Below are 16,218 nucleotides of genomic sequence, written 5' to 3'. Positions count from 1 at the left end.
TCGATATAGCAATGTAAACGCGCGTACATACTCCATTTATATACATATATGTATATACCTATGCACAAGGATGTGATCGCAAAAGACGCTCTAGTCACATAGAAGATGTCCGATGAAGTTATCTTCTTCACTATTGAAACATGTGCGCTGCGAAAAGGTGGATCGCTTCCAATTCGAGCTGAGATCAATTTCGCTTCGCGGCGACTTTCTCGGCATTTCTTCGAGCGCTGCGATTTACGCATTACAGAACATGCATTCCTTTTGTTATCATATTCTTTGAGAGTATAGTCCGAATCATCAAGCTTTTTATTTCAAAAAATTCAAGAAGTAAGCGAAAATTTGAGACAAAATACATATTACATACATTTATTATCATTTTTATTATTAGAATATGTATTGTAAAATATTTTCGCGATACTTTTGAAGTAATGTTCTCTCGAAGTAAATGCCAAATGAATCATTTTTTAATTAAGTGTAGGATTCGCAAAATTATTAAAATATTATTAAAAATTATATTTAGAAATGTTAATGATTATTCTTGATTATTTCATTGAATCAAATTTGAGAAAACTTTAACAGATTATATTCGCATATATATATTTTTATTTTGTATTACTTATCACATCCAAATATATTTGAGAAAATCGCAGACGAGGCAGTTAGCGGTTATAAAATTTGCGTACAAACAGAACTCTTCATTCTGCATAAAATCATCAATTACTCTCTATGTCTTGCCTAAAAAATCGTGTGTTTTGTCGCGTTTTGTTGCTTCTCATCGCCTTTCCTTCTTCGTCATGCGGTCTTTAGATCGCGGAAACATGGGCGTAATGCTTAAGATTTATATCACATCCTTTGTATGTGCGGCAGTGTTCCTTATGTATTGATCGGCCATAACGCCATCGAATCTCTGTCGCAGGCTCGAATTCAGTTCAGTTCGTTGCTCGATTCAAAAGAGCGTCATTCATCTTCTGGTTCAGCTCAAAGCGGTAATTGCTTTACGCGGGTCAAAGAGAACTTCCGTAAGGTAAGGACGGTTCATCGACATTTATTCTCTTGCATTTATAATTTGTCATGATAATCTCTAATTTTTCGTAATTCCATTACTGATAATTTGAACGATTCTTTTTCATTAATATCCGTATAAATAGATTCTGTCAATTCAGTTCTACAGAACCGTTCAAAATTGAATTAACAAATATTCTTTTTTTAACGTGCCACGTGTCCAAACAATTTTTTCTCTCTCAATTTCTCATTCGACTCTCGAGATCCAGCACAGAGTCCGGCAACGAAATTATACAATTAATTTTTTTACTGAAGAAGCATATCTTCCAAAGTTTCTTCTTCCATTGAAAAATTCTAGCAAATTAGAACAATGGATTCGATGTACCTGGCATCCCGAAATAATGACTAAATGTTATGTTGACAGAGCCGTCTCCCGCCTTCGTTTTCACTCCTTCCACCAGCCGCAAAGACAGCAATACCATCGCCTCTCGGGATGGGGCTGGATTATCTGCTATTGTCAGTGCATCGCCCTGGTAGTGGTAAGATGCGTGGTCTCGGCCCTCTTGGGCGGCGGTGGTGGCGGCCGTCTCTTGCCGGCGATTGCATTAACAATGTTCATGCTGCGGTTTTCATCTGCGAACCTCACCGTCTGTCTGGCCGGGCTGGACGCATACTCGACTGGTCCATGGGGATCCGTCGCGTATACGTTCTCATACAGATTATCCGCGCCGTAGTGTTCCTGTACCCAATTAGACACATTAGTCTCTCTGTAATCGGCCACGGCAGGAGGTGGATCTCGAAAACCGAGCACCTCGTGCGGCGTCGTCGTTGAATCTAACTTGCACTTCTGAGCAACTTGCCACTTCTTTCTCATCACTCTCTGAAGATCTTTGAGGAAATCGCCTGGTGGCGCCTGATCAGACGCTGCCAGCTTCTTCGGTGACGTAAGTCTGGTGCTATCGGATCTTCTAGGCGGCGTTGGCTTTCGTTGTGGCAATGCGGGACTGCCGGGTTCCTGTTGGGGTGGCAGATTGAATGAGATCTTCTTGCCGGTTCCAGTCTTCGATTTGGGTGATGTCGGTGGTTCTTGGATAGTCACTCGTCGTTGCGGTTGCGGACTGGAGGCAGCCTTTAATTCGGCCAGGTAAGGCGGTGCTGCATAATGACCAGTTCCTTGTTTCATAGCACTACGTCGGACGGTGTCCATGTTGGGATTCGGCCTAATCGGCTGGATCGTGTTATGATGACCGGTCTGGTATATCGATTCAACCTTGGAATTTTGCCGGCCGAGACTCTGGGAATTGGTAAGTGGCGGTTGAGCACCATAAGCCGGCGGCGGTACGAAGGGTGGTGGCGATGTGAAATTAGGCGAGTTTGGGGTATAGGTCGGCGTACTTGCCGTCGATCCTGGATAGGAACTGTGCGGAGAGGATACGGAATTGGCGGTGTTATTCGCATGAACATTCGGGGACGCATTTGAATTGTAATTCTGGACTGAGTTATTTAACGCGATACTATTATTTGTGTACATTTGAGTGGTTTGTGACCTGGAGTTAGGATTATGCGTGGGTGTGCTCTCGGGAGTGACAGAGTTCGTGGGGGTGGACTGTTTGGGTCTAGCGCGACGTATCGTTCCAGTTTCGCCGACGAGCGGACTGGGCGGTGGCGGTAAAGACGCGAGACTCAACGAGGAGCCCGTGAGCTCTGGCGTGTTGCAAACCGGAAGTTCACCGGGCGCTGGCGGCGGTGGCAGGGAGTCCAGCGAGAGATTCGATCGGAACATTTCGGGAGGTGGTGGCGGAAGCGGTTCGCTATCGGACTCAACTTCTTCTGCAACTCTCGACGGGGATGGTGGCGGTGGCAGCGAGGTAATCGAATCCATCTGTAGGATACAAATTTATTCGTTATGTATCGAACAAATATTAAATCGTTCATATTAAGATCCTTAGTAATATCAATTACCATGCATGTTTGTATCGGACTCGTCGGCGTTTTCGATTCCTGACTTTCCGATCTGCTGTATCCCATAGGACTCGCTCTCTCTCTCACCGGCGTGCCAGGAGGTACTGGGCTGACCGGTGTCGCGTTTCCAGATCTATGATGTCTCTTCAATGTTCCGGACCCATCAGAGTCAGTGCCACTTCGTCGACGACTGTGCCTTCTAGTCAGCGTACCGGATCCCGAACTTGTCGGACTTGGACAGGAGTCTGGCTCGTCTCGAACAGTTTCGCCGACCTCCTTCAATTGCCTCGTAATTGATGTGAGAGGCAACTTTGGATTCATAGACGGCTTCCGCTTTATCGTACCAGTTGGAAATTCACCGCATTCGAAGGCCACCTAACAATTAATATGCAAAAATTAAATAATTGTATCCAGTTAAATAATTTTGATTATAACAGCATTAGTAGTACGTAATAACAATATTTTTGAATGAATTTATTATTAATACGAATATCAAATTGCGTTTAATTATATTTACCTCACAGCTACTCGGTGCCCCATCAGATAAACATCCACTGGAGCTAGAGCTGCTTGCTCTGCTCAGCCTGCCGTCGTTGTTATAGCTCTGCCGTTGTTCTGAAGTATAACTCTGTCTTTGACCGTCGTATTGCCTCGTCGTAGCAATTGTCGTTTCATTGCTGTGCCTTACGTTCTCCGCAAACTGTCTGGCGTTGTCATTTGTCGTATTATACTGGGTCTGATTTGGCGGTACAGCAATAGAACTGACCGAGCACGATCTGGCATGTGCCAGTAAGTCCAAATCCTCCTGCGCCAGCTCGTCCACGAGCGCCCGATAATTTTCCATTAGCTGCCTGCCATACTTCGCCACGCGGATGCCAACCATCCATCGCTCCAAAGATGCATTATCTTCCGCGCAGAGGAATTTAATGTACTTGGTGGATTTGGGCTGTTGCAATCGTGGATGCTTTACGGCAAAGCAAAAATCGGTAGGCGCTTTGTATTTCTTTCGCCAACCAACGCCATAATAAACCTGGTTAACAATTAAATTAGCGAATCCTTTATAAAAATCGATTCACATGATATTGATGGATGCGGATTTTAATAAATAATAAGAAAAAGATCATATAATCTCATAAGATAAAAAAGGTGTAATAGATGCGCGATATTTGCGATTTAAAAATTATCTAAAATAAGAATAAAGTATATTTGAGATCAGTATTATGTAATGTATCGCTGATACGAAAGAGTATATAAAAATATGAACCTGATTAACATCGAAGGTTGCCAGACAGACGAGATCTCGAGCGGTGCGCGCCTTTTCCTTCGGCCAGTAATAAAGACCGGAGGCTCGTAAAATAAAGTGATATCTCTTCCAACCCTTCTTGCTGTCCGATTTCAAGTACAGCGGACCCTCGACCTGGAAGCAAATGGTAATCGATGCAGAGGAGAAGTGGAATATATGTCAACGAACTCGCTGCCGTCGTTCGGTTCGGTTGCCAAGACGCAATGAGATCGTAAACACGTCTCGCTTACCTCGGGTACGCCGACGTTGCTACTTGAGAAGAATTCCTCTAATAGAATATTTCTCGAGTGGTCGTCGTACTCGCCACCACCGCGATCTGTGGGACCGAGAAGGAATCGTTCGGGTGTAAGAAATAGCTGTGTTTTATCCGGTCTCTCGACAAAAAGTAACTTGTTTTTAGAATCCCTGGTCCACAGTAGAAGATTTTCTACCAATAATTCATGGTCCTCGTAAACCCTCTCTGAAAGTTTCATTAATATCTCATTACACACAATATCTTATTGTTAGACTGCAAGTCGATAGTACAATAAAATCATTTCCTGAAGCTTACAATGTATCCCTTTCAGAAAAAATTCTAATGTAAAGGAAGAGAGTAAATATTATTCTCACTATTATAGATATAATAACTGAATGTCATTTAAAAATGTATAATATAGTTTGTATATACGTCTTTAATTTTATGTTGATAATTTTATAATATATTATATATAGAATATATCTATTATTTCTTCTTAATAGTATCTTTTACATAAATATAAAAAAAGCATTTTAAACACTAGGAAATATCGATTAAAAATGAGGATGTCAGCATTAAAAATTAATGTCGCATGTAAATATTGTCTGTTGGAGAAGAAATGTTGCGTCATTAGTCTAGCAATTAGCGGTCGGCAAATAGAAGATAATAGACTCACCCATGAAGAGATCGGGCAAGTGCTCGACCACGGCCCACTTCGGATCCATTGGAACATGGTTTTTGTCTGCGAGCAACCTACACACATGCGCGACGCTCATCCCTTCGTCGACCAAGAGGCTTTTACCGCTGCCGTCCAGCGTAAACGCTTTGATGAAGAGCTTCTGTACGCTCGCCTCGCGCATCTTCTCCAGCGCCAGGCGGATTTTCTCTGCCTTCGCTTTACTCGCTGTATCTGAAGAGATAATTACAAACAAAATTACTCAAGAGATGCACAGACTGGTATAAATATAAATACAAATAAAAATAGAATAAGTAATACTAAGTGAAAATCGGCTGGAAATGCTCAACATTTAGAGCAAATAAATGAAGAAAGCTATATTCGGTCAAAGCGAGTTTTGATACTGAATAATATTTTTGTATGAATATTTACAATCTTCAGTTCGAATAAACTGCGCGCCAATTATTTATTAGCCTTGAAACAGTCCTAAACTGAAGCTAGAGTATGTAATATCATAAGTTAAAAATAGAATACTTGTCGTTCAAATAGTTTAATCAAATAAAATGTGCATAATGTGAAATAAATGAAAGTTTAAGAAATCGAAATTTAGTATTTAAATTGATCTCAACTAAAACGATAACTCAATCAACATTTTAAAGTTATCGATCGCAAAATAAATTAAAGACTCACCGACAAACTGGTGCGATTGCTGCTGAGGAGCTGTGTGCATGGCGGTCTGAGGTGGCTTGTGACCGGAACCACTACTACTCGCCGAACTTTCGCTGGACAACATGGACACTGTATCTGAGAACGCACTGTCATTATCAGGACTATCAGTGCGCATACCTATAACAGGATCAAACATGAACACGTATAAAAATAAAATATTTTTAAACTTTATTATGTCTTACAAATGATATAATTTATAAAATTATAAATGATGTAATAATTCATAATATAAAATAGATTGCTACATATAATTTAATCAATAAATCATTAAAATTGTCACAATATGATTAACATGTAGTTAGAAAATTTCTTTGGTATTCAAGCACGAACCTCCTTCATTTTTGATATCAGTGTTGTCGCCTGGGTTGATCCTTGCGCTGGTGGGTCGTCCTGGTCTTTGTGAATCTGATGCGGGAGTAGCGGCGATGTCTCCGTCGCAACGTCGCTCCAAAGCGCACAATTCACCGAGGATCGCATCCAGGTCGACATCCTGGGAATCTATAAAAAAAATTCGCAAACATATTTTACATTTAAAAAAAGATTAAAGATACATTGCCATTCTATATAAATACAGTAAAGAATAGTACATAAAATTTTCACAGATTTTTAACATTGAATTATTAAATAAAAAAACTATATATTTACAAATTAAAAATTTATACTTATTATTATTTTGAAATATTGTAACATCGAAACTCTTTAGTCTTCGTTTGTATATATATATTTTCAATATACTCTGAGATTGTATCATTAAATTTAGAAATATAGATTGAACACAACTACAGAATACAACGTTAAGATATTTTATTTTCTATTATTCGGCATCATCTTAAATCTGCATTATCTCTTTACGATTAATCAAAGCTTCCACGATTTCTCAGGAAATGATGAATGTAAATTCGAATGCACTTTGTCTGTCGTTATACGCGTTTATGTCGTGCACACGTATCGCTATCAGTATGTGATAGCATGCATACACAGAGCTCGTCGCAGCAATTAGCGAAATTAGCAGTCCGACAATTCAACCGAGTATCTCGTACGCGAATATGCTGGTACAGCATTACGTACATATGGGTATGATATCGTCAGAATTCTACCAAGCTTTTCTCACTCATGTGTGTGATAACATTTTATCATTTGAAATCTACAGAAAATATATTTTTATTTTTAGAACGGCTAATTAGCATCGATTAATTCGTAGTGGAAATAATTATCGATAAATTGAAAATAAATATACTTATTACATCAACAGTATAATTTTAATTGAAAATAATACTTTTAATTCAATAACAATATTAATGAAATAAATACATCACGTTCTTATTTTAATCAAACTTAGTTTATTTCATTAATACTGTTATTGTAATTCTACAAGGTTATTTTCCATTAAAATAATATTGATATAACATCAGTGTGCACGAAGGAAATAATTAGACTCAGTCAATTTAAATGTAAGAAAATTATGTAAACATCAAAATGTAATCATAAAATACTCGAAAATAAATAAGGAAGAATAATACAATCGAAAGAATTATTTTCAACTAAAACCGAAGCGCATATAGACGTACTTCGCGGAATGTTTCATAATCGCTGAATGTGAGTAGCAATATTAATTTGTACAATTCACGGTAGGCGTGACACTTTGTTGCAAAAGAGCGAGCGAGGACACTAAAAACACCTCTCTTTTGCTTCGCTGATACCGCAAGTGAGTGTCAGATCGTTACGAAAAAGTACGGCGCGACGTGATTAATTGATAACGTGCGAATTAGTGTCAAGATTACTTTCATAATCAACGTAAAGTGGTGGTATGGTGAGGCTGACAGTTTCTCAGGCTCATCATCAAGAAAATTATAAGCATACCACAGAATTTCCTTGTAATTTTATAAAACATTTATCAGCCGAGGTCGAAGAAAATTTACGTAATAGATCGTAAAAATAAAATGTTTAAAAATCATTATGAGAAGGAACACATTATTGCAACTTCGATGACCTTAGATAACAACATGATAATATAAAATAAAATAATATTATGTTGTAATAAATCAACTTATATTATATTTAATATCTCGAGATAAGAAGTTGTACTACTTCAACCTTTCAATTTGATTTCTTGCTTTTCTTATTTAATCATTCAGTCCTGATATAAAGACATCAACAAATAATGGCAGTAATGCTTGTTGCTCTTTAATCATACATTCTATTGCGTCTTAATGAAAACAGACGATTATATATATTCCATTTAGTATGCAACTTTTCACAACACGACTCCTTGACCGCCGCAGTCCTCGGTGAATGACGTGCACCCCGTGGAATGTGAACGATATCGCCGCGTGAATCGTCACGAGCGACGCAACGTTACCGCGAAATCGCCGACGTCGACGTTGCGAATGCGAAAGAGAAGCCGAGGAATCGCGCGAATGTTTATCATGCAGATTTGTGCGCTCGTCGTCCGCCTCGAATTTCTCACGCGTTGCTTGGTAGGGTCTGCGTTGTCCGCGATGAAGAAGTTCCCTTCGAGGGAACTTCGAATTAATAACGGAATGTAATTCCAGCTGATTTGCGTTGCATAAACGCAAGTTTGTCATGAATATAGAAGAAGTTTCTTACCTCAAAATGACGTATGGATTAAAATTAATATCAATTTAATCCGTTTTGATTTGCATCTTCGTTAAATACACGCAAACGATGTATGTAGCTGTCACACTTAAAGTTATATCAGATAATCTTTCTATAGTATCTTTTTGCATTCGTAACGCATATATTTATTAAGACGGTGAAGTTGCAATCGCGTTGTATTGTAACACCAAGCTGTAAACGTGTCGGCTTGGGAGAATTAATAAGATTGCAGATGATATGTATACGTGGGGAATTCGCATCGCGGTGCAGCGTTCCTCAAAACAAGTTACGAGGCGCGGTGAATGAAAATGAAACCGGTGTATGTGTGTGTGTGTGTGTGTGTGTGTGTGTGTGTGTGTGTGTGTAATGCACTTTCCACAGGCACGACAACGCAAGTTGCGAGTTGCACCCGGTGACTACCGTTACGGCAAAATTACGCGTACATTGCATCGTGACTTTGTCGTGGTGCGCAGACACCTCGATGTGGATAAACCTAACCGGTCATTCGCATTCGGAGGACGACATGGATGGGAACATGTGAGTCACGGCTTTCTCGAGTGCTCTTTAACTATCTTTCATCGAGCGTCTAATCGATCGTTCTCGATGGGAAAAAAAAGAAAAGCATATAAAACCCGAAAGAAAAATTTTTATCTGGCATTTAACAATTTAAAAAAAAATAGATTTTAAAAGAAGAAAATGCTGAAGTGCAAAAAAGTATGCATTTTTCTTTAATAATGGAGCCAACTTTCCGTTAAGAAGTGACTAATTTGAATTGATAATAAAGGAATTATGCAAATTTTTTATAAGTAATCTGCTGGAGTGTAAAGAGCGCGAAATTGTGTTTTAACTCTAGAGGTAAAGTTCGTCTTGAGGAAAATTTAAGTCTTGGCTTAATTGCCAAGATTCACCATCTAAGGCGAACCGTCCTAGATAATCGCAGAATACATTCTCAACTTGTGACGCTGCATTCGTGTATAAAATATCGTGTATAGAAAGTATAGATAGTAATAATTCCTTTCTCATTATACATCCATCATCAAGCATTTTCATTATTTTCTCTCTTTTTGCTTTTCTTATCTTATTAAATAAAAATTGAATGAAAATATGCAAACTATACAGATTGAGAAAGTTAAATGAAAAAAATTTCAAACTGTATAATGTTTCTTCCATAAGCAAATTTTTGTTCTTTTAAAGAGCATTGAACTTAGTTCATGGACTTTGTCATGCTACTTAAAATGCTCCGTAATCGTTTTCATGGCGATAAGATGTAACTCTTGTCGTTTTTTTAAGTTTGTTTACATGGAAATATTTGTAGTAGCAGTTTTGCACAAAGAGAATATACATTCGGAGACGTGTATCGATCTCCTTTTCTACGATATAATACGAGGGTAAAGAAAAATGGGAACTAAAGGATTGGGGAAAGGCACAATGCCAGCTTTTACGGCAAGTCTCATAGCCATTATCAGAAGGGGTCGTCGGAAAAAGATAAATGCTGGGTAAACACGGGAATGGTCATATCTGTCAGATTTACCTTATACTAATACATATTCCGTGCAGAAAGACGAATAAATAATACGTAATAAAAGAGAATTATATAGTTATTAATAATCTATAATCTGTACGAGTTTAATGTAATTCTAAAAAGTCTTTGCAAAAAAATTTATGGAAGACTTGTCGCAGAATAAATTAATATTTCAAAGTTATAAAAACTAACTAAGTTAACTATTAATCCCGAGAGCTTTCATACAAACTGCACCTTTTAGACTTCATTATATAAGCCTGCGAAAAAAGAGATTAAATGCTTACAAATTATGAAAAATGTATTTTTAATTTAAAATGGCCTAGATTTTAATTTAATCACGAAGAGATTATATATCACTACGGAAAAAGTAATAAAAGTAATGAAAGTTTTAGCTGGGTTCTATTATTAAGAATTAAAGGATTATATGGTGATTCTAAGCGTTACGTTCCAACATTGCATTGTCGAGATGTTCGCTTTAAAAAAATGAATAATTTCATTTAAAATTCATGTAAAATTTATATTCAAACATTTCGATTATGTGTAAATGTCAACAGTTATAAAGATAAATATAACGGAAGTAAAGTAAAATAATAATCGTTTTGATTAAATCTATCTTCTGTAACAAGAATTGTTCTAAAAAGCAGCTTTCCACTGACTTTCTAAGTCGAAATAAATTGTACCACATAGAATGCGTAAGTGTCTCGACTCGCCGCTAATTTACGAATTCTCGTCACACGGGCGCTAAATTGCTGTAAATTTAGTCGAGCACATTGTCATGGCACGTTGTCAGAAAGCTTTCCTTCGATCTGCATCAATTCTTACTGCTTATACAGATTCATAATAAATTTTTACCGTGTTAATATTCAAGCTAATATTCAATTATCCTTTATATAAATGAAACTGATAATGCGGGCACATAAATTGTTCAAATTTAATTCAATTTAGTTTAACTCTTATCATTATAATTAAGACAACTGATGTAGAGTCTTATCGACATTGCAGCTAATGCGACAAAAGAATCGTTATATATAATTTTATTAATTATATCATCACTAAAATTATCATTAAATTCTTTGCTTATTTCGACAATATATCGCATTTTTGGTAAGAATTCCAAGAATCTGTTACAAGTCAATTATTATTAATATTTTTTTCATTTGTTTCAAGATTTTATTATTGCTGTAATTTCGAAGAAAAAACTTTATCTGTACCTTTGACTGTGAGGTAGCCCAATATGCTCTCGTTGCTACCAAAATGCCCGAGCATCTTCCACCCTGCCAAACGAGGCGTTGATTCTTTCGAGTACAATCTCGTTTTCCTTCCGATCGCCAATTAGCATCGTACTCCAATGAGTCTCTCATCAGAGTGAAAGAGCATCGTCACCCAATCATCGCCACGAGCGATCACAACGTCCGTGTTTTGCATAATCACTTTTCCATTTAACTGAGAAGCCGAGATACCAAATTATCACAATCGGAGACAATTTGAGATCGACGCAAATTTTTGTAACTACATTGAAATATCTATTATTTTTTTAATGTCGATTATTCAAGAACGATTATAAAAGACGTCATTTTTAATCATTTTCCCACTATGCGAGTAATTCTTGAATAAAATACCAAGCATTGAAAGTGAATAAGTTACATCGCGACGAGAAAGTCAGGTGGACGCGGATTTTCAGAGGATAAATATATTCGCGCCATAATTAATTGAAACTTAATCAATATTAAATTTTGCTGCTTTATCTATATTGAAATTATGATTACAAAAAATTTTTAATCAAAATTAATTAATCCTCTGACATACAATTTTCATCTCACCGAGTAAAAATTTAAAAAAATCTCGTACAAAATACAAGTAGTTCTCATATCATTGACTATATTTATTTTTGCGAGAAAAGTCCAGAATAAAATAATTTATGTAATTTATATCTGTGATAAGTAAATTACGCGACGTAATTACAGGAAAAATGCAAAGCGCACGATAGTTTCGACCCCCCCCCCCCGAAGGTGGGGTTAATCCCGAGTCTCCGATCGAGCAGATCCACGATAATACACTATCGTCGAAGGGATACGAGCCACACAGTGAATACGATGTGCACGTCGCGTGCGACGGCACTAGACTAAAGGCCTTAAGGTGAATATACTTGCCTCTCGCTGCGAGTTTTCCACGCGGACGCTCGTCGCGCCTGCGTGTGGGTGCCTCGTGTTTCTTTGTGTGGCGTGCGTGTTTTACGCACGTTAAAAAGGGTGGAGAGTGCACCGGTTGACTTACGCAAACTTCTATTGACTATAAATAAAGCCTCCCTTTGAAACGGCGTTTTGTCGTTGAAAATGTTTTCGTCGATTTAATCGAGGACGTGCTAGGTTACGATTTTTAATCTTCTCGAATACATGCAACGATAATCGCCTTTTATATTGGTTATTTCATATGATAAAAAATTGTCGATATATCAAGTATGAGTATACCTCTGCAAAAACTTCATGGAATTCGAGATATCTCTTTGATAGCAGAGATCCTGCAGATAGTACGGGATGACTCATCAGGAACAGAGTGCTTAAATATCTCTACTAAATTTATAAAAATGTGTGAATAATTTAATAAATGGCTTTAAATACTTTCAATATAAAACTTCATCCTCCTTAAAAATATTTAACGTTATCCTGCTTCATTAGTTTCATTATTATTTGCGGGCGAATTTTGCCATCAGTGCAACGACCACCAACGCTTACTCGCTTTAATTAAACACTTGCACTTTAAGTATCGCATTTATGTCGCGCGATAGGTGCGTACGTGCACGATTATGCGTGCGAAAGGGTTGAACGCGCCATTGACTTACGCAAGCTTTTATGAACGCCGTAAATAACGCGATGTATTCCTTGAGGTAATAACATGATCTTATATAATAATATTACAACGTTACACAATGCACACACGTAAAATTAATACATCAAATAATTCTTCTCAAAATATAGGTATTCTTGAAACATAACGGTATGTGTAATAATTGCACAGATTGGATCATAGTAATGGCCGAGCTTTGATTACAACACATTGTTTGAGCACAAATCGAGTATTGAGCCTAACGCGATATCACAGTACATGGATCAGAGAGTTCGTATTGATTAAAGTCTAGGCGCCGGAGTGACGATTTGATAAATGGTAAAGACGCGACATCGCGGCGAGAATGCATCAAGGCGTTCACTCCACCGATTCGCTCGTGTCGTTGAGATGAGGGAGACCATATCTGTCAGGACCAAGGAAACTAATGACTTAATGTCTATATAGTTATCAACACAAATATAATCGCGTTAGTATTGTATTCTGCAAGGGAAATTAAATACGAAAGATACTGAATATCTATCTTACAATACTTCAGTTATTCGTTTAATAGTCCATTTTGTCGTTTTTATTACATTATCGTATTATCTGTCTAGCTTTGTTAAAACTACATCGTAGTTTCGAGCCCCGCTCGCAAGTTCCAGGCGATGCTGTGATATAATAATAGGTGCATTCAATACTACAATCGCTGAGTGACTAAGTAGCAGTCGAATGTAATTGATTTTTACCTTTAGATCCAACCAATCACATTAAATTACTACTTAGCTCTTCAAGCTTTGTGTCCACGATGCTAGAAATCGTTGCGAAACCTCGGACAAAAAGAGATAACAAATCACATTTGAACAATTCGATTACGTGATCAATGCGATTGGTCAATTCTTTCTTTCTCTATTTGAGATCTTAGATTTTTAGTATCGTAAATATCACAAAGCTTTAATGAGCGGTTGAAGTATCGAAGGGTTCCAATAGAGTTCAGCAGAGAAGGCAACTATTGTAAAATTTTTAAAAATAGATAATTAGCTTTGCCATTTGAATTCCCATTGGATCTAAATGTATAAATCATGTTAAAGAATTTTACAACAGTTGCTTTCTCTATTGAACGCAACTATTGTCGCTTTGTATAATTTTTACAAATATGCTTCATTTCAATTCTTCTGGACAATCTCAGTTTCGCTCTTTTAGCATTCATTTTAAGCGTCCGAAAATTCTAATTTGCACAAAACAACAGCTGCCGGGTGCAATCGGGTGATCTAACACGTCGCAATTAATCGAGCAGAACGAACGTTTCGCAGCAACCGACTTGGCTTTTTATCGCGAACGAATTTCGCGCGGATGAACTTTTTGTACTTTCCCCGATCGCGATCGCGAATGAGGAAGGAAGGAAGGTTCGTTCACCCTGTCGATTATGTGAATACGCAAACGCGCTCGATAACGCAGTAACCTAGATTAATCGAGCTGCATAAATCAACCGAGTCGACACAGCGCAGCGCGCCGCTTCTTCGGCTGCAAATATTTTCGCGCTATTTTCGCAAACGCCTCTCTAGCTCCGATAAGCTTGCACGTAAATGCCAGCTTAATATACTATATAAATCATACTTGACTCTTTTGACCCGCCTGTGATGTAATATGATCGATAGGTTCCATTCGACGTATTAATTATAAATTAATCTTTATGTTGTGTACTTTTCCGAGATAATTGTACGTCCCATTTATAATTCTTTGGACTATGCATTTGTACATTTTTAAACATACACATTGAAGTGTTAAAATAATACTTCAATGGATTTAAGCAGGAAAATCTTTGATGAAAAAGAAACATACAAAGCACTTCGTTTCTTCGCAAAAGAAACGTCAAATATTAGATCATTTATTCGATGAATTATTTATAATTTAAGTTAGGTAACGGCATTTTGTTTCAGTACTTTTTAATTAAATGCGTGATATCCTGTTTTCCAATAAACACATTCGGCATCTCGTGGAAAATGCATATACGTATATTTCAGCTCTTTCGAACTGTAGATTATTAATTAAAATGTATTCTGCCGAACGTAATAATTAATAAACGTTCGCACTCCTGAGAATATTTCCATAAAATTCAATAAATATTCTCGACTGAAAATTTCTCATAATTTTATATTTAAATTTATATTAGCAAGCAAGAAATTGTAGTTTCTCAACGATTAGAAAAAAACCTTACATTTAAATGTACTAAGGTGCAGTAACTTTTTGTAATAGTGATTTTACATTTGTTGAATATGTTGTGTGCAGTAACTTTTTGCTTGTAATCAATTGCACTGTAGCTACTGCAACCATTGCGCAACTTACTTTCATAGCATGCTTTCATCTCATTGCGATCTTTGCGATAACGCATTGGGAGAGATATCTCTGCTTTTAGAAATTTTGAATTATTAATTCCAAACTTTCAAACAAAGTTTCATTCTCTCATAAAAATTTAATTGCAACCAGTTTCAAAAGACTTTTGCAATCGCAAAGCTGCAAAGAAAAAAAAAGTACGCGAGTCCTTCATCATTTAATCACTTTGCAACACATTCGAAATTTATCAAAATCAGACCGGGACACTTTCGAGCGCCTCCTTCTTTGCAATTAAACAGGCGTAATTACTAAATTAATTATCCGGCGCATCAGACACGAATTAATCGATCGCCTCGATAGGGCTTGATCGAGTTTTCTGGACTGCGAAGAAAAAGTAGAATCGATTTAACACTTGCACATATACGTTAGGAATTGCGGTAAGTGCGAGTGTTAATGAAAGTGCAGGAGGGTAATCCTTGCGTATATCTTTTATTGGCAAAGAGTTCGATCGACGTGATGCGACGCTACGTTCGCAGTTGCCTCGCATTTAACCCGATTCCGATGGTAGCTGGAAACCGGTCGTCGCGTCGTCCGAACAAGATGACGGATAAAAGCGATTAACTACGCGCGCACTGCACCGGTTCGTTTTCCGCTCAGGCTGTTTTCCACGCGGCGTGAAATCGGAAAAGTGCCGGACGTCGATGCACGCACTCGCCTATGGCTAATACATATTTACGCACTTGGTAAACCTCGCACTTTCTACAAGATAGCGGCCGCGCGAGTAACTGCTATTCGCAGCGAATTATTCCCCCGATGTCCAGTAGAAAACACAATGGAAAGATTCGTGGAAAGATTCCGCAAGGAAACTACCGTAGGAAGTTTTGTACCTTGCAATTTACAATCTACATGCATTGATTTCGCTGAAACGAATTGCGAAAAAACTAGGTAATATTTAATATGTATTAATTAATGTAACGATGCGTGTGATATTTTAAAAATTAATTTCAATATTCTAATGA

At 37.6% G+C, this 16,218-nt stretch overlaps 1 protein-coding gene across 4 annotated transcripts in view; it reads right to left on the bottom strand.

Annotated features, from left to right (window-relative positions):
- Positions 1 to 662: 662 nt before the first annotated feature.
- The window catches only part of LOC108688368 (amyloid beta A4 precursor protein-binding family B member 1-interacting protein-like), a 130,689-nt gene continuing 115,133 nt past the window's right edge, over positions 663 to 16,218 (bottom strand). For 3 of the 4 annotated variants that reach the window (XM_018194605.1, XM_018194607.1, XM_018194606.1), the window contains 8 exons: positions 6,238 to 6,405; positions 5,869 to 6,024; positions 5,179 to 5,412; positions 4,498 to 4,727; positions 4,229 to 4,381; positions 3,482 to 3,994; positions 2,965 to 3,339; positions 663 to 2,884 (listed from right to left, as the gene is read on the bottom strand). In XM_018194605.1, coding sequence (XP_018050094.1) covers positions 1,520 to 2,884; positions 2,965 to 3,339; positions 3,482 to 3,994; positions 4,229 to 4,381; positions 4,498 to 4,727; positions 5,179 to 5,412; positions 5,869 to 6,024; positions 6,238 to 6,405 — 3,194 coding nt within the window. In that variant the 3' untranslated portion in view covers positions 663 to 1,519. Of the gene's footprint in view, positions 2,885 to 2,964; positions 3,340 to 3,481; positions 3,995 to 4,228; positions 4,382 to 4,497; positions 4,728 to 5,178; positions 5,413 to 5,868; positions 6,025 to 6,237; positions 6,406 to 11,256; positions 11,340 to 16,218 lie in introns of those variants that run through there. The other variant, XM_018194608.1, reaches the window with a different exon arrangement.

Source organism: Atta colombica, unplaced genomic scaffold (assembly GCF_001594045.1).
Source record: "Atta colombica isolate Treedump-2 unplaced genomic scaffold, Acol1.0 scaffold229, whole genome shotgun sequence".
Classification (NCBI taxonomy): Eukaryota; Metazoa; Arthropoda; class Insecta; order Hymenoptera; family Formicidae; genus Atta; species Atta colombica.
Note: the sequence above shows the minus strand (reverse complement) of the source record. Positions and strands in the feature narration are given on the sequence as shown.